Genomic DNA, 18476 nt, shown 5'->3' on the forward strand with positions numbered 1-18476 from the left:
CTTACCACACCAGATCCCAAAGTGAAAACACTACATTTGAAAACTGTTTTTCCATCAAGGGTGTTCAAGCGTCAGTATACGCCCAGTCCACAGTCAGGTGGCACTCACCTAATTTCTTTGGTTTTCCTAAAGACTGGCTTCCCTTCATTTTCCTCCCCAATATCAAACAAGTCGGAGTAGAGCTCCTTGTTGTTGTGGTCAACTTGGAAGAGCGCACATCGGTCTGCGTTCACCAAGTTTTTTGCATATATCTGAAATGGAAACAGATCTGATAAAATGAACTGTGATAACAGGGATCCCATAACCTTTCCTTTTTGTTTTACAGCAGCAACACAAGATAATATAAAAGAATTAGACAAAAATAATTTAACCCAATCCAAAATCATGACCTCTGAATCTATGAAGAAGTCCTTAAACCATTAAATGCCATTGTCCTCATTGGAGGACAGGCTACTTTGGAGCATCTACCTGTTTTAATTTTCTCTTGAACTACTATATAGTGTTATGATAACTTACTCAAATTTTGTTAAATCGTAAAAATTAAGTCTAAATGTATTGTATCAAATTACATAAATACAGCTTGTGTGGCAGGGCTCAGGTGTGGAGGAACAGCCTGGAGCCAAGATGGCCACCCTTTTCACAGCCACATGTAAAAGTTAAATTGGAAAAAAGGTGGACTGAGACTGGGAGCAGCTGGTTGTGCTCCTGGTTTATACACCCAGACAGTCGGAGTTTGGGTGCTGTTTGTGAAGGGGTTTGGATTTTTTTTTGTGAAAGAATAAAAGCACAGAATCACAGTTTTCTGTCTGTGTTGCTATTCTTGTCGCTGACTAGCCCTGAACTTAGGACCGCTAAACCACAAAGGAAAAATGAATTTGGTACTTAATGGGTTAAAAGGGAAACTTGGTGCTCTCACCAATCTGACCCTATAATACAATTCTCCTACAATTCTATGAATAAGCAATGTGTCTCCAGTGCTAATTAAACATGGCGTCTTTATTACATATGTGCCTCCTTGTGATGCGTGTAACTTCAATTACCAATCAGGGAGTGCAGTCTGTAGCCCAATTCTGTCTGCTCATGGTTGCTCCTTGTCAATGGCCTACAGTCACTGGTGACACATTCACAGTCAGGGCTCATGCTTCATCGCACACAGACAAAATAATCAATCAATGTACTAGAAGGGGCTAGTCGTATATTCGGTAGAAAACAGCAAAGGCTTTGAGGCGCTGCGAGAAATGCATTACCTGATATAGAAGCACTTACCATAATATGTTCAAGTAGAGAATCTATTGCCACTATGTTATCGAAGTAAGTTCTGTGAAAAAAAAGAAATATATTGTGTATGCATGTTTTCTTTAACATAACAATATTGTGACGTTCACAATTATTATACCTAAACTTTTTCTCCATTCAAGATGCTTTTGATTTTCTACACAATTGGCAACAGAATGGCAGATACCTACAGAAAAATATACTGTATATTAGGATATTTTCAAAAAAACTTTCCTAATGAATGTCCACACCAAGGTTCATGACATGTGGGTGTTTGGTTCTCCAGATTAACCAGGGAAATGCACCCACTTCAGGCAACAACAAGGAGGTTCATATGATATAGAAAGGCTAAACCGGCTAAATACTGCTGTCATTTGCAACTTTTTAATCTACAAACAAATCTATTTGTTTAAAACCTCTTTTCAACACCACACTTCATTGTTGCTGCGCTATGTTTATGCATTTCAACATTTAATTTTGTATACTTCTTTCTTGAATTTATTTTATTAATGCCACAATCCTATTCTTTATTTGATTTAATTTTTCTTACACAGAGAGTTCTGTATATGTGGAATCGGTTTCCAAGCCATGAAGTTGATCGTAATTCACTGCAATCCTTTAAGACCTGACTTAATGTTTTGGGATGAATCAGCTACTAGGAACTGGGTGAGTATTGACAGATTGAATGGCCTCTCTCTTTTGTAAATGTTCTTATATTCTTATGCCACCCACATGCTTTTAGAGTTATCTGGCAAATCCTTTAAGTTCTTATCTATATGATTAAAACCATGGCACTTACTTAGAGACGTCAAGCAGGAAGTCATTGAGCTCAGTTTGTTTGGCAAGACCTCTGCACACCTGCAGAGAAGACCAAGAGCCATAAACAAAAGGCCCAGTGTCTAGACCCTCAGCAGAATCAGTGCATGGTTTCCTCCCCCCTCCCACCCCCCCCCACCTTCCCCCCAGACTGCTGCTGAATTGATCTTCTTCTCTTTATCAACATCAGGTGAGTTTCCAGGCCGATGATCCCTTTCTTTTCAACCTAGTTAATTCGAAACAGTGCAGCTACAGGATATAATCTGGTAACACTAGTAACAGAATCAACATTTTAATTTCAAACACATTTTTACGCTGCAACCAAGAATTTTTAAAAATCACAAACAGTGATCCCTTACAAAAGGATAAAGGCATATGCAACAAAACGTGGCAAAGTGGGGTGGCAAGTATGGCAAACTGCAAAAAGGAAATCTTAAAACTTGTAAAAGGACTGGGTCAGCATTAGACAGAAGATTTTATTGAAACATAATGGGAATACTAACATAGTAGTTAGTTAGGGGTCAACTCCTGTTTTTTAATTTCAGTTCCAATTCCTTTTTAAAAGTATTATTATTTGTTTATTTCCCTTTATCTAAGGTGGTTTAGAGACTAGGGTGTGTTAACTATGCATCAGCTACGGTCATTATGTCTCACCCGAAAGACAGAGCACAAGGAGATTAAGCGACTTGCTCATATCCTGTCACACAATGAGTCAGTGGCTGAACTGGGAGTTGAACTGGGGACTTCCTGCTTACAAGCCCGTTTCTTTAACCAGCAGACCACACAGCCTTCTCCATTAAACCAATTCCCAATTGAATTAAATCAATTCCCAATTAAAATTCCAATTCCCTTTAAGCAATTCCAACACATCATTGATACAAATTGCAATTAGCAGTAAATTAGCTTCTTGCAGTTGCAACAGATTACTTCAATTGAAGTCAATGTTCGTCAATTAAATTGGCTTCAAATGAAAGCAGCTGAACAAGTCACAACAATTATTAACACTAGAACTACCAGACGTACATATTTACCTAGAACTACTGGAGCAGTCTCTTTAAACGCTATATTAAAATGTGTATCAAATATTGCATGCTACAAAACTGCTGTGTTAAACAAAATTAGAAGTACAGATAGGACTACCAAACGCATGTACACTAAAGATATGACTGGCATAAAACCATTTTAGACAGCTTAATGTGCTATAAATACAATACCATTTACCTGCAAATGCTGCTGGATATAAACAGAAACTTGATTTGTTTTCTAGTTCAATCTGTATTTAATAATGGGCAGCGGTATCTCATGGCATACACTTTCAAGAAGCTACCCGGACATTCAACAAAAACCTGTAGTCAAAATAGTGTGTTTATTTTAACGTACCAGAGAGAGAGAGAGACAGAGAAAGAGAGACCTGCTGAAACTCAGTAGGTTGTTCTGACTAACTAAAGTCAATCGATACCTTTAGGGGAGGAATAGTTTGTTTCTGGACTGTATTTAAACAAATAATGCCTATTATATATAAATATATATATATATTATATATATATATATATATATATCTAGATATATCTATATATGTACTCACATGTAAACCACTGTTTTACTATGATGGTCAAAAAAATAGATACTACAGCTTACTGTCGTAGAGACATCAAGATGCATATTACATAATATAGAGGTATGTCAAAGGAAGAAGCAAGTTCTGCGGACGCTACAAGATTGCTACGAAATTGACAAATTATACTCCATAAAAATATGACACTCATATGTTTAATACATATATTTAGGAAAAATAGAAAAAAAACAAAACAAAGGTGACTAGCTGCCAAATCAGCATTTAAAAACCGTGACTGGTCAAAAAGACCGCTCCGGTAGGTCTAGTGTTAATGTCTCTAAAATATCAATTTCATATAAATTCCTTTAAAGGAAAACTGTCATTGTAATTTGATTTAGAAAAGGAATTGGTAATGGGAATGAATTTAAAAAAGGAATTGGAAAAACAGGACATAACCACAATCCTGATGGCGGCATCATGTTCATGTATCAAAGCTGTAATGGACTTTCGAGGAGTGATATTCTTAACAGATATTCTTAACAGATCTCTGGATACTACAGACTTTTAGAAGAAATACTGAATGTAGAGTATGGTAATTTACAACATGTGGAAAAAGAAAAAACAGCGTGCTGTCTCTTACTGTTCCAAAGAAATACCCAGTGGAAAAAAGAACGTTTTATCATCCATACAGAGCACAGACATTCCTCCTTGCGAAGCTGGCCGTAGTTCTTGCCCTACGGATACTTTTGTTAAATGTACACTTCTCGTGGGTTTTCATTTTTGATGTAAGAAGCAGCCGATTTGAACTGTACTGTTCTGGACAACGGAAGCTATTCAGCAAAAGTTATTTTTAATTGAGAAACTAAATGTGGACTGAAATAGACTTGTTCACAGTTTATGCAATAATGCATTAAAAGACAAACTATGTTGCAATGGTATATTATTTCTAAATAATTATGTCTTTTTTTGGAAGCCATATTGTATAAACTGCAGCTGATCTAATTCCTAAGGTGTCAAATCGACTCAGTATTATAGCAGTGGTTTTGTGTGTGTGCGTGTGTGTTTTATTTAAAATTGGCTGCAACGAACAGTAACATAAAAATGTAATAAAACAAAACAAAAAAAACAATAAAAACAAAACAAAAAAGGCTGTTTAATGTATGCACACAGCATCACTTGCTTTCTGCATTCTTGCTTCTGCCAAAAATAACCGGTCATCCAGCCATCACCTAAATCAAAATCAGCCACACCGCATGGAGCTCAGTGAACCATATATGGCTAAACAGCTATCCGTTAGACAGCCCCAAGTTACACCACGCAAAATACATTTAAAAACAAAATAAAATAATTCATAGACAAGGCATGACCTGGCTTTGAAGCCCAGAAAGTCCTGGACATAAATCTAAAAAAAGACATAAAATGGTAGTTCTTTCAGTTGAATACAATACAATATGAGAAATAATACAAATGTTTCTTTCTGTCTACATCGGGTATAAGCAAAAAAAAAAATTGTACACAGACAAAACGATGTCTAGACACATTAACCTATTTACGGTTTAGAGGGATCTAGAAAGAAAACAGTGAAGAAAGACAAAAACAGACCACATTACCTGGACTTGGTGTATAGCCAAGGAAGCCCAGGCTAGGGTTGCTGTTGCAACCTAGACAGGATGAAAAACAAATATGTTACAAAGTAAACACGACAAAATAAGGACCCGATATAGTTTGTTTTTTTTGAAGTTTTTTTTTTTAATTGAAAATGTGTTTATGGAAAATATTAAATAAAAAATGTTTCAATATTACCTGTTTTTTTTATTTTACTTTACTTTACTGGCTAAGACAATTAAATTACGGATAAAGTTTCTAGTTAATCAATTTCTTGCTATAACAAATATAATAAGCGGTATCAAAGTACATTATTTGATTGGCAATTCTGTCTTTTCATTTAATTGAAAAACTGCAGGATGGTCGAGCTATGAAAGAAACTTATGCAGTCACAGAATATGGAGCTGATCTAAAATACAGACGGAGAGCAAAGTCATTACCATGTAACAAGTTACTAGTGAAAACCCACCCTTTCAGTATGGTACATTTGAACATTAGGGTACATTTGCTCTTCGGTAATAAATGTTCCTGCAAAAAGTTTAATTAAATTTGACAAGGTGTTTCCACTCACTTGAGATCAACTGACAGCAGAAACTACTCTGAATGATTGCAAACCACACACACACACACACACACACACACTAGAAAACAAATAAAACAACAAATACAATTGCATATGAAGACACTTGCTCTTAAATTAAACAAAACAAATGAGCAAATACCACAGCAATCAGGGATGACTTCAGTCAACTCCTCCTAAAAACAGATTACTTGAGACTCACAATCAAACCCACTTGGACAGCCAGTTCCATAATTTAGGTGCTTCGTAACACAAAGACAGCAGGACACTGGCAGAGTGATCGCAGAGCTCTTGCCTGGGGTGTACCCTGCCACAAAACCACTCAGACAATAGGGTTCCAACTGAAACTCAATGATAAACTCAGTGATAAACAAGGAGAAGACTTAGTGATAAGCAGACCATGAGATTCAAAAGCTCTCTTTTTCGACTTAAATGCCACTTTCATATACCCAATACTGTCCTCTCTGATTAAACGACTGTTTTGTGACCTGAACTCTTCAGATCAGCTCTTTTTTCATTCCGGTGCAGTTACTGAAATAACACCAATAGGTTTCCATGTGTTCATGCACAAGAAAAAGCAGAAGCTTGCCTCATGATCAGTAAAAATGACTCTTGTTACATTTCCAATGTTGGTTTGGAATGCATACAGTTCTTGAGTGCTTAACAACAACAATAACAATATTTCAGAACAGGCTATAACAGGGGTGACCAAACTTCCTGACCCTACAAGCCGCATAGCAAACTTTCCATGTGGCCGAGAGCCGCAAGACACGTACTGTAAAACATGAAATGTTTGCGAACAAGACATTTTAAATACTAGCATTGTTTATATTTGTTTGTATTAATTCTCTAGAACATTATAATGGAATCTTGAACTTTGTGTGTAGTACAGTAGTTGTTATCTCTTGATGGCAGCAAAATACACAAGAACAAGGGATAGAACATTGCAGAGTCTTACAGTTTGTGTAATTTTTATTGTACTGACAGTGTATTAAACTTTAAATGTAACACTATGATGTTTTTTAAAAAGGGGCTATCGATTCCAAAAAAGGGTCTAACTTCCACAAAAGGGCATTGAAACAAAGACCGTTATTCAGTGGGGGGGGGGGGGGGGGGGGTATTTGGGGTCTCCTTCATCACTGTTTAGTCGGTTTGTAATATACCTTATATGAGTATATATGTATTTAGCCTAGGCAAGGCTGTTAAAGATTCATTCAGGGCTGGTGTTAAGAGTTAAAGTAGGGTTAGCATGTTTACATGCTGGATGTTTAATATTTAATATGCACACAGGTGACCAGACAGCCAGCCAGGCACTGTTTAATATGATGAAGGGTTTCCTGGCAGAGCTGTATCAATGGAAGGTCTACATTGTTGTCCAGAGCCTGGAATAAAATCTTGGAACCAGGACCGTTCTCTGTTGATATTCAGTCTTGATATGTATACTTTAGAACTTTCCACTGCAGTAAATGTATAAATCTACATGTGTATAAATGCCTATCCTGTGATTATTTAAGCTGAATATGTGTATACAATACACTACCTTTCTTATTATTCTTTTTTTAGTTTTTTTTATATAGTTTTCAGAATGTGTATAAATACACCAAAGTCTTTACAATATTGGTTTCGATTTATATAGTCTATAACAAAAATATATATATCTATATATATTTATATAATATATTATATATATATATATATATATCTATATAATCTAGCTGTTTGACAACTTAAGACATGTCAATTGTAACATGAAGCTCAGAGGCATCCACGTAATGTTAGGACTCTTATCAAGATGTGAGGTAGTTATTTCTGATTTGTGGGTTGGTGATTGAGGACTGGGTCATTACCTCCTGGTGGCTGAGACTGAAGGGGTCCTTTCCCCAGTTTCGATACAGCTCCAGGATCCCGATGAGATCTCCAATAGCAGTGAGGATCGGTAAACAAAGAACGGACTGGATACGAGTCCCTGAGTCCAGTCCAGTGCCTTTGGGAAAGCGCTCATCCTGCAGATGGGGACACAACTACCATAAGAAATATTTCATTTTATCTAGGAAGGCAGTTATGACCTGTTCTGGGAATAGTCACCTGCCATTTATCCAGTCCTGGTTAGAAGAAGCACGGCCCCTTAATGGGGTGATTTGAAAAACAAAACTACTCTAGGTGCCGGTAAAAATCCTTCTCCCTCCCAGGCTGGGTTCTATCAGGTCACAAGATTTAAATATGCATAATGTGACTGGTTCCACAGACCCCAATTATCACAATCCTTGAATTACCTAATGTTACCTTAGGTAAGGCAGTCCAACGTTAGTGCTAATTGGGTCTGTGAAACCAGCCCGTGAAGGTTTGCTCTTCACTCTTCACACTGCAACAACTCACTGGTAACACTGAATAAGGACCAAATTGTTTCACTGGCTCTAAACAGATTGTATGACCATGAGTGTTGTGTAGGAACTGGTGCTGCGGTAATGAATGGGAACGCTAGGCTCATCATGCCCAATGCCTTACCCCCAGTATGTCATCTACCAGCAGTGTTTTTCTAGTCTTGGCTACATGTGCTGCAATTGTGGTTCCAAAAGCAATGGGACCAGAGGGGATGAGCCTTGGCAGTCCTTCCTTTGCTCCCGTTGGTGTAAATAAACACAGACTCTGCAGTAAATACACAACATAAAAAAAATAAACTTAAGGCGCTATATCACACACTTGTACTTCAGTAATTTTGAAATAGGGGGCAGGTTGGAAGACGTTGGAAATGCAGTATAGGATGTTAAATAGATAGCTTATGACAGGGAGGCATAGTCTAGCTGCCTGCGAAGCTACAGCATGCGTCCTGTCACTGTTGTAAGCGGTTTCTTTTTTCAATGGTTTCCCCAGACACATTAACATTTTACTTTTGTTCTAAGTGCTTCCCATTAATGGATAAAAGGCAAGAAAAATAAGAATCAGAAAATATTATTGACCTGTTTTACCCAGCATAGAATAAATACTGAAAAAAAGTTTAAGAAGCATGCATGGACTAGAAACGTACTGGACCAAAATTAACAGATTAAACGTTTAGTTTAGTAATACACAGACACGCACACAGATACAAACACACACGCACTCACAAACAGATAGACACACACACGCACTCACAAACACAGATACACGCACGCACTCACAAACAGACACACACAAACCAAAGACACACACACATACACGCACTCACAAACACAGATACACACGCACACTCAAGCTGGCACAGATACACACACACATGCACTCACGCATGCACAAACACAGATACACACACAGGCACTCACGCACGCACAAAGATGATGCACACAAAGATCAGACACCATGTCTTTCTAAAAACAGGCTGTGGTGCTGTATCTTCCTGGCTGTGTCACAATCAGCAGAAATAATTCAGAAACATTTAACATGTTTATCTAAATAAATAGAATATATATTCAATATTCAATGCATAAAACATGCTGATACTATGTTGTGTTAAACATTAAAACAAAAATAAATAAATATTCAGAATAGGTATGTGCATTATAAACATGTGTAATCATGTCCAGCTTAGAGTACTGAAAGTAAATGAAGTGTTTCAAATTCACAGGGTAGTACAGTAACTAGTGACAATAAAAACCTCTGGATTGAAAAATGTATTTCTATGGGGTAGTTTGAGTCACAGGGTTTTATAGGTGAATGGGTCAAGACAACATTAAATGGAAAGACAATTGCATAGAAAGGGCTATAGCACATTTCTATAACTCTAAGACAGGCCAACCACAGGTGGTAACTAAATAGACATATCAAATAGAGTTTATAAAAAAAAAAAAAAAAAAAAAAGAAAATTAGTACTTACATTGTTGCATTCTCCCAGAAAGTAAAGTGCAAATCCATCTGCTTTAGTCGCTGTTAAGATAACACATACTGTTACTGTTTGTTCTCTTGTATGAGTAACAGTATGTTGCAAAAAACAATAGTTTGACCCTGGTTGAACGTCAATTACATTACTGTTTTTGTGACATCATGAACCAGAGACTGGGGCTATAATTTTCTACTTGTGATGCAACTTTTGATTAACTGTGTAATTGAACTGCACCCCAATGATAGTACTGGTGCCAACAATGAACCTCAGAGAACCAGGAGGCATTCTTAAACAGGATCACAGGGCCATTGTAAGCCTATGGTAATACATTTTAAGGCAGAATGTTATCTGCCAGTGACAAGATAGCATTACTCTTTCAAACTTATATTGCAGACTTGTATCTATATTGTATTTAATGATTTTAATAAGTGGATCCATGAATCACCCCTGCATACTTGTCAACATTTGGGTTTTCAAAATAAGGGAGCTCTTGCAAACTTAAATCTTAGTGAACTCGCAAAGAACTTGCACAGGCTAGTGATGCATGCGCAACTTGTAATTTACACCGTGCTTCATACATCCTCAACACTGCTACCACGGGACCATAAACAGGGTGTGGAAGGAGGAGAACACTGAACATAGTGATTACCATGTGAGAATTAACTGGTGATCCATGGCCAATACTCCATGAACCTTAGGTTTAGGGCTTGGTTATTGTTATGAAATAAACTTTGTATTAGTATGTAAATGCATCACCCTTATCATGCGATCAGTTAATAGCATATGATGACGTTTAATTCGAGTTGCGCACGCAGCACTACCCTGTGTGAGCTACGCTGTGGGAGTCTTCATTCTGCAGCAGTACCGCTCTTGCACCGAATGCATGCCTGCCACAGGACACCCCTGGGTCTTAAACCCGGCTTGGTACAGACTGGGATTGGTCGCTTGTAACACAGAATGTTAGTGGCGAACCATGTCTGACCCTATTTCAAAAAATAGCATCACAAATGGGGTTAGTGTCTTACTGTGAAGGTATCTTGTTACGGTTTTCAGATTGCCCAGAGGTCTTGTCCTAAAGGATCCCTTTAGAAAAGGGTCGTTATTTAATGAGTCCCTATACGGTCAGAACAGTCCCGATTTCCTAGGAAATGTCCCGCGTCCCAATGCATAGGAAGAAAGTCCCGATATTTACCCATAGAAAAAAAAACATATTTATTTTGCACAGTAGAGTTAGTGAAAACCACACGCTGTGCTCTTGGTGCGGCCGACACATCTGCTGATCACTAACTTATATAAAGATAAGAACGTTTCATTATGTCTATTTTTACTGTCATTGTGGCCGTGTCACGGTGAGTTGTTGGGGGGGGGGGGGGGGGGGGGGGAACAGTTTCCAAATGTTGGCAAGTATGCACTTCTGTATGTTTGTGTTGACACAATCACTGTCCTTAAGGGTTAAAGGGTAGGATAACGGATTTTAAAACGTTAAAAAAAACATTAAAACGTTAAAATATTCCACAGTGTGATCACCACAGCTTTGTGGCCAGTAATGAAACCGCTCTTACCTGTTTTGATGATGTTACACAACTCGTAGAGTAGCAATTTGTTGTCACCTCCCGTTTCCAGCCGCTGCTCCATGTAACTGTTCAACTCGTACACAACTCCTTGCATGTCTGTGTCCTGATACTGATGACCAAAGATGATACAGACATTACTACTGCCCTTTTTTTGTTTTGGAAACACTTTAATATGATGTCCCTATTGTTGCCAAACCAGTGTGTTTACAAATTATATATCCCTAGGATAATAACGTTATACATTACATTATATATATATATATATAGAATATATATTATATTATTATATATTATATATATATATCTATATAATGATATATGTGTGTGTGTATATGTATGTATATATATAGGATATACATGTTGTGGTGTGGGTGTGGTGTTGTGTGTATGTATATTAACTCACATGTTTTGGTAGTCCTTTGTGAAGGATTAACACCCTAAAACGTGGGGGGAAAACGGGAGTCAATTCGTCGGGTTAAGCAGCAGCTGAGAGTAGGTTCCGCAAGCTGTTGTCGAAAGCGTTCCCACAGTTGTGTCAAGTTGGCTGGTAGTGGATCTCTACTCCGAATAGCTCGTTCCATCTCATCCCACAGATACTCAATTGGATTGAGATCTGGTGACTGGGCAAGCCACTGCAGTAAGCTGAATTCACTGTCATGTTTGTGTAACCATTCCTGGACAATCCTAGCCTTGTGGCATGGGGCATTATCCTGCTGAAAAAATCCATTAGCAGATGGATACAAAGCTGCCATGAAGGGATGCACCAGATTGGCAATGATGTTCAGATATCCTGTGGAATTCAAACTTTGCTCCACTTTTATCAAGGGTCCTAATGTGTGCCATGAAAACACACCCCACACCATCACACCACCACCACAAGCCTGCAATGCTGACACGCGGCATGATGGATGCATGTACTCATGTGGTTTTCTCCATAACCTAGTCCTCCCATCAGTGTGAAACAGCAGGAACCGGGATTCATCAGACCAGGGAATGGTTTTCCAATCCTCCAGTGTCCATTGTTTTCGTTCCTTAGCCCACTGCAACCGCAGTTTCTTATGTTTTGCTGAAAGAAGTGGAACTCTGTTAGGTCATCGGCTGCCATACCCCATTCATGTCAAGGTACGACGAGTTGTGCATTCTTTTATGGGTCTTTCAGCACCAATGTTCTACTGGACTGTCAGTTGACTAACTGTAGCCCGTTTGTTGTTCTGCACAATTCATGTCAGCCTCCTTTGGCCTGTTTCATCAATGAGCCATTTTCGACCACTGGCCTACATTGGCTGGATGTCCTTTGTGTGGTGGACCATCCTTGACACACATGGGAAACTGTTGAGCGTGAAAAACCCAGCAGCGTTGCAGTTCTTTACAGACCCAAACCGGCGCACCTGGCACCTACTACCATACCCCGTTCAAAGGCACTTAAATCTTTTGTCTTGCCCATTTACCCTATGACTGGCACACATAGACAATCCATGTTTCAATTGTGTCAAGGCTTAAAAATCCTTCTTTAACCTGTCTCCCCTTCATCTACTCTGACTGACGTGGATTTAACAGGTTACATCGATTAAAAAAAATATTCAGCGAAAAAAGCCACTTTACAGAGCATTAAAAAGGGACCAAAAACAAAGTACACAGAAAGAGTACACTGAACTGCAAACACAAGTCAAAAAGGAAGTTAGAAAGGCCAAGAGAGAACTAGAAATGAACATTGCTAAGGGGGCTAAAACCAATTCCAAAATGTTTTCCCAATATTATAACAGCAAGAGAACATTAAAGAGGGGGTTAAATGTCTAAGAGATACAAATGGCAAAATCATAGATGAAGAAAAAAAAAAGCAAATATATTAAATGATTACTTTTCACAAGTTTTTACAAAGGAGGATACTGACAACATGCCCCACATGTCATCCAGTTCCTATCCAGTTTTAAATAACTTACAGTTATAACCGAGGCAGAAGTGTTAAAGGGACTAGGAGCTCTTAAAATAAACAAATACCCTGGACCGGATGAGATCCTCCCAATAGTACTCAAAGAAATGAAAGAAGTTATTTACAAACCGCTAACCAAGATCATGCAAGAGTCTCTTGACACGGGTTGTACTGACAGACTGGAAAATTGCAAAAGTATTACCGATCCACAAAAAGGGAAACAAAACTGAACCAGGTAACTACAGACCAATAAGCCTGACTTCTATTACATGCAAACTTTTATGGAAACTAAAATAAGATCCAAAATGGAAAATTACCTATATGGTAACAGTATCCTGTGAGACAGTCAACATGGTTTTTGGAAAGGGAGATCGTGTCTAACTAACCCGCTTGATTTTTTTGAGGATGCAAAATCAATAATGGATAATTGCAAAGCATATGACACGGTTTATTTAGATTTCCAGAAAGCTTTTGACAAAGTCCTGCATAAAAGATTAATTCTCAAACTGAACGCAGTAGGGATTCAAGGAAACACATGTACATGGATTAGGGAGTGGTTAACATGTAGAAAACAGAAAGTACTGATTAGAGGAGAAACCTCAGAATGGAGTGTGGTAACCAGTGGAGTACAACAGAGATCAGTATTAGGTCCTCTGCTATTCCTAATCTACATTAATGATTTAGATTCTGGTATAGTAAGCAAACTTGTTAAATTCGCAGACGACAGAAACATAGGAGGAGTGGCAAAAACTGTTGCAGCAGCAAAGGTCATTCAAAATGATCTAGACAAGATTCAGAACTGGGCAGACACATGGCAAATTACATTTAATAGAGAAAAGTGTAAGGTACTGCACACAGGAAATAAAAATGTGCATTATAAATATCATATGGGAGATACTGAAATTGGAGAAGGAATCTATGAAAAAGACCTAGGAGTTTTTGTTGACTTAGAAATGTCTTCATCTAGACAATGTAGGAAAGCTATAAAAAAGGCCAACAAGATGCTCGGATATATTGTAAAAGTGTTGAATTTAAATCAAGGGAAGTAATGTTAAAACTGTGCAATGCATTAATAAGACCTCATCTTGAATATTGTATTCAGTTCTGGTCACCTCGCTACAAAAAGGATATTGCTGCTCTAGAAAGAGTGCAAAGAAGAGCAACCAGAATTATTCCAGGTTTAAAAGGCATGTCATATGCAGACAGGCTAAAAGAATTGAATCTATTCAGTCTTGAACAAAGAAGACGCGGCGACCTAATTCAAACATTCAAAATTCTAAAAGGTATTGACAATATCGACACAAGGGACTTTTTTGACCTGAAAAAAGAAACAAGGACCAGGAGTCACAAATGGAGATTAGACAAAGGGGCATTCAGAACAGAAAATAGGAGGCACTTTTTTACACAGAGAATTGTGAGGGTCTGGAATCAACTCCCATGTAATGTTGTTGAAGCTGACACCCTGGGATCCTTCAAGAAGCTGCTTGTTGAGATTCTGGAACCAATAAGCTACTAACAACCAAACGAGCAAGATGGTCCGAATGGCCTCCTCTCATTTGTAAACTTTCTTATATTCTTATATTCTTAAGGGATCATAGCTTTCACCTCGTCAGTCTATTTCATGGAAACAGCAGGTGTTCCTAATGTTTTGTACAATATTGTAATATATATATATATTATATATATATATATATATATATATATATATATATATATATATATATATATATATATATATATATAGTGTATATATAGTGTATATATATATATACACACACACACACACACACACACACACTTGTAGTCAAAAGTTTATTAATCCAATAAAAATTTATAATTTCTAGAAATTTCTCAAAAACAAACAATTTTAGTAAAAAAAGTTTTGCTTTTGGGGATGAGGATTTTTTTTTTTTTTTTTTACAAGAAATAGATGTCTGCTGGATTGTAGGTGAACATTCTTAGAGATTATAAAAGGGTTAGGCATAGGTTGATTGCAGTCTAATAAGTCAATATGGGAAAAAATAAAGAGCTATCTGAAGACCTTAGGCAGAAAAGTATTTATTGCGTAAAGCTGGAGAAGGATGCAAAAAGATTTCCAAGCATTTGAGTATCCCAATGTCAACTATTGTTCTATTATCAAGAAATACAAGACTCATGGTACTGTCATAGTGCTCCCTCAGTCTGGAAGAAAGAAGGGTCTTTCACCAAGAACAAGTAGAAGAATTGTGAGGAAGGTTAATAACAACCAGAGATTGACTGCCAAAGATATTCAAAGTGAACTGTCTGCAAGTGGGTCTGGGGTTTCCATTTCAACCATAGGTCGATATTGCATGGTGACGGTCTCAATGGTTGCAGGCAAAGGAAAAAGCCACTCTTGGGAAAAAGTCACAAGGACAATCGCTTAAAGTTTGCAAAACAGCATTTGAATGATGGATAGGAGTTCTGGTCAAAAGTTTTTTGCAGTGATGAAACAAAAATTGAGCTATTTGGTCACGTCGATAGCCATTACGTTTGGAGAAAGTCCGGTGAGGTGTACAAAGAAAAGAGCAGCATACCTACTGTCAAGCATGGAGGTGGTAATATCCTCTAATGGCACAGGAAATTTAGTTCCAATACATGGTAAAATGGATTCCATAGCACAAACTTAACAATTTTGCGTTGAAGAATGGTAAAAAGAAATCACTAAAGAATCATGCCAAAAGCTCATTGACAAATATCCTAATCATTTAAAAGGTTGTTATTGCTAAAGGTGCCTCAACTGGCTATTCATTTCATTTTCCTTGTCAGGGTATGAATACTTTTGAATTAGCATTTTTAGAGTTTTGCAAAAAAAAAAAAAAAAAAAAAAAAATTACTGAAATAAATAACTGTTGACCTATTTCTTGAAACTTTTTTCCTCATCCACAAAAGCAAAACTTTTGCTACAAAAAGATTTTTCCTAAAATTCTTTGTTTGAGAAATCTAAAATTTTCAAATATAAATTTCTATTGAGGTTTGCAAACCATTTAAACATAGCGAGTTTGTAAAGACTACAATGTCCACTTCCTTTGACACAGTTAGAAGTGGTAAAGTAATGCATTTTTTGAATTCCAGAAAATACTATGAAATGTACTATCCAACACACAAGCGCAATTGATCAATTATTTAAAAAACAAAAAAAGGTTATCTGGTGCATAGGCTCAGCATCACACTGTCAAACAAATTACAGGTTATCCCCTTAGTATCTCATTCATTCATTCATTCATTCATTCATTATTCCCCTTGTCCTAAACCGAGCTTTTCCTGAGAGGTGGTGTTTATCACCTGTATTCTGTCACTAAAGGCCTTTGAAATTACCCAGGGATCAGAAACATCCTGTTTATCCAGAACCCTGGTTAGGATAAGTAAATCACCAATGAATTCTACCTGAATGAGCATTGGAAAATACATATGTCTCTGTGACACCTTCCTTTTTATTTTTTACCTGAATAGCTTCAAATTACATTTCTTTTACTTGCCTTTTACGGTTTTTGCTATCATCCTGAGTTGTTATCCTTACAGTTTCTAAATACAGTACTGTGTTTTTTTTTGTTTTTTTTTTCTCATTTTGATATTTTCTGTGAGTTCAGGAGTTGTTCTAATGTTCCCTTTGCCAGCCACAGACATACTGTAAAGAATGCAGTGTGCACTAGTGTGCACAAAATCTGATCTAGCCTGGGTTACAAATTTCTATGGCAGCCAAACAGAACAGATGATCACTTCCTGAACAAAGGCCAAAGCACCTTAACACAGAAATATAAAAAACTATCAAAATTTGTTTGAACCCCAGAGTTACGAAAACAAAACCTAAAGTAATATAAAATTAAAAACACACACACAATTTGAGTAATGCAATAAGAACTATTTAGCATGACTGTAAACCTCATTAAAAAAAATGCAACAGGAATCCATGACTATAAAACACTTACAGTAATAGTACCACATTTAGAAATAATAAAACTAAACTAATAATTAATGAAAAACATTTTGTAACTCCATAGAAGACATTGAGAAAGACTTATAGGCTGAAATGTTTATAAAGTTTCTTTTAGTACTACATGCATAATATCTATAAAAAGATTGCAAATGTTGTTGCTATGATTAAATAAAGTTAATTTTTCAGATTGACTGAAAAATTCAAAACACTGTGATTAATTAAAAGTGTTCTAAAGTCTCCTGTGATCTCAGCACAATACATAAGCCATGAGGTTTAAAATACTGATGATAGCAAAGGGAGTCAACGTGCCTCCAGAGGACTGTCGGACGTCATTGTGCGCACACTGTGACCCGTCCCAAGGGAGAACTAACCCACCTCAGATTCCTCAGAGGGAACAAAGAAAGGATCTCACACTTACCCTGCTGACCTCCTTAACAGTGGAGTCATCTGTGAGGGGAAAAAAAGCAAACAAACAATTACACACTCAGGTTGACAGCTCGGTGAACGACTGCAACAAGGGAATCAGGGTAGTTCCTGATCATTTGAAGATACAGATGCACAGTAGTGAGGCTACATGAGCACACATTTTCATGATAGATGGATAAATAGACAAATAGATAGAAAATGTGCAATGTACGTAGCAGATATATAACTAAGGCTGGGATGAAGCCTAACTATAAAAATATATCCTTCAGCAGTCTGACCAATCCAAAAAGCAAAATCGCTGTTCTGAAACACAAACAAACAGCATGCACAGTACTTGGCCATCTCAAATAAGCAAAGTGCTCATGCATTTGTTTGTTATTTTACACATTCTTCCAGAGCTAATACCACACATAGCTGCATGGTGAATTTCCAAACATAGATGAAAGGGCTATTTAAAACGCAGATACTCACAGCCAAGTAAACACAGAGTGACGTCTATGCTAGAAGCATTGAGGTATTATAATAGAACACCACAGAGATAGCTATGCAACAGAAAGGAAGCTGTTCTGCCCATTGCTGGCTACGGCTGCTGTAGAGATCTACAAAATCCATGGCTATCTGGATGGATTCCTGTTTGGGTTGCCTCAATTAAATACCATAAAAAGACATATTGTTCCTCTCAAGATCAGTCATGATTTTTAGCCTACATCCTACGTGGATAAAGACAACTCATTTGTAAGATGTACCTGAACTGAACTGAAATTAGGCTTTTGGTCATAATACTTATATATAAAAAATATAATTAAAAAAAGAAAAAAATTAAACAAAATTATTGCAACATGCATCCCCTGCTACGGCTGTAAATACAAAACTAGACTGGACAGACACACTCAGATACCCCAGG

At 37.2% G+C, this 18476-nt stretch overlaps 1 protein-coding gene across 1 annotated transcript in view; it reads right to left on the reverse strand.

Annotated features, from left to right (window-relative positions):
- The window catches only part of LOC121315642 (cAMP and cAMP-inhibited cGMP 3',5'-cyclic phosphodiesterase 10A-like), a 68569-nt gene that overhangs the window by 17716 nt on the left and 32377 nt on the right, over positions 1-18476 (reverse strand). Inside the window, exons 3-11 of the mRNA XM_041249909.1 lie at positions 17565-17593; positions 11250-11370; positions 9682-9731; positions 8337-8477; positions 7679-7834; positions 5257-5307; positions 2075-2133; positions 1267-1318; positions 109-251 (exon numbers count right to left, since the gene is read on the reverse strand). Coding sequence (XP_041105843.1) covers positions 109-251; positions 1267-1318; positions 2075-2133; positions 5257-5307; positions 7679-7834; positions 8337-8477; positions 9682-9731; positions 11250-11370; positions 17565-17593 — 802 coding nt within the window. The remainder of the gene's footprint in view (positions 1-108; positions 252-1266; positions 1319-2074; positions 2134-5256; positions 5308-7678; positions 7835-8336; positions 8478-9681; positions 9732-11249; positions 11371-17564; positions 17594-18476) is intronic.

This window comes from Polyodon spathula, chromosome 5, assembly GCF_017654505.1.
Source record: "Polyodon spathula isolate WHYD16114869_AA chromosome 5, ASM1765450v1, whole genome shotgun sequence".
Classification (NCBI taxonomy): Eukaryota; Metazoa; Chordata; class Actinopteri; order Acipenseriformes; family Polyodontidae; genus Polyodon; species Polyodon spathula.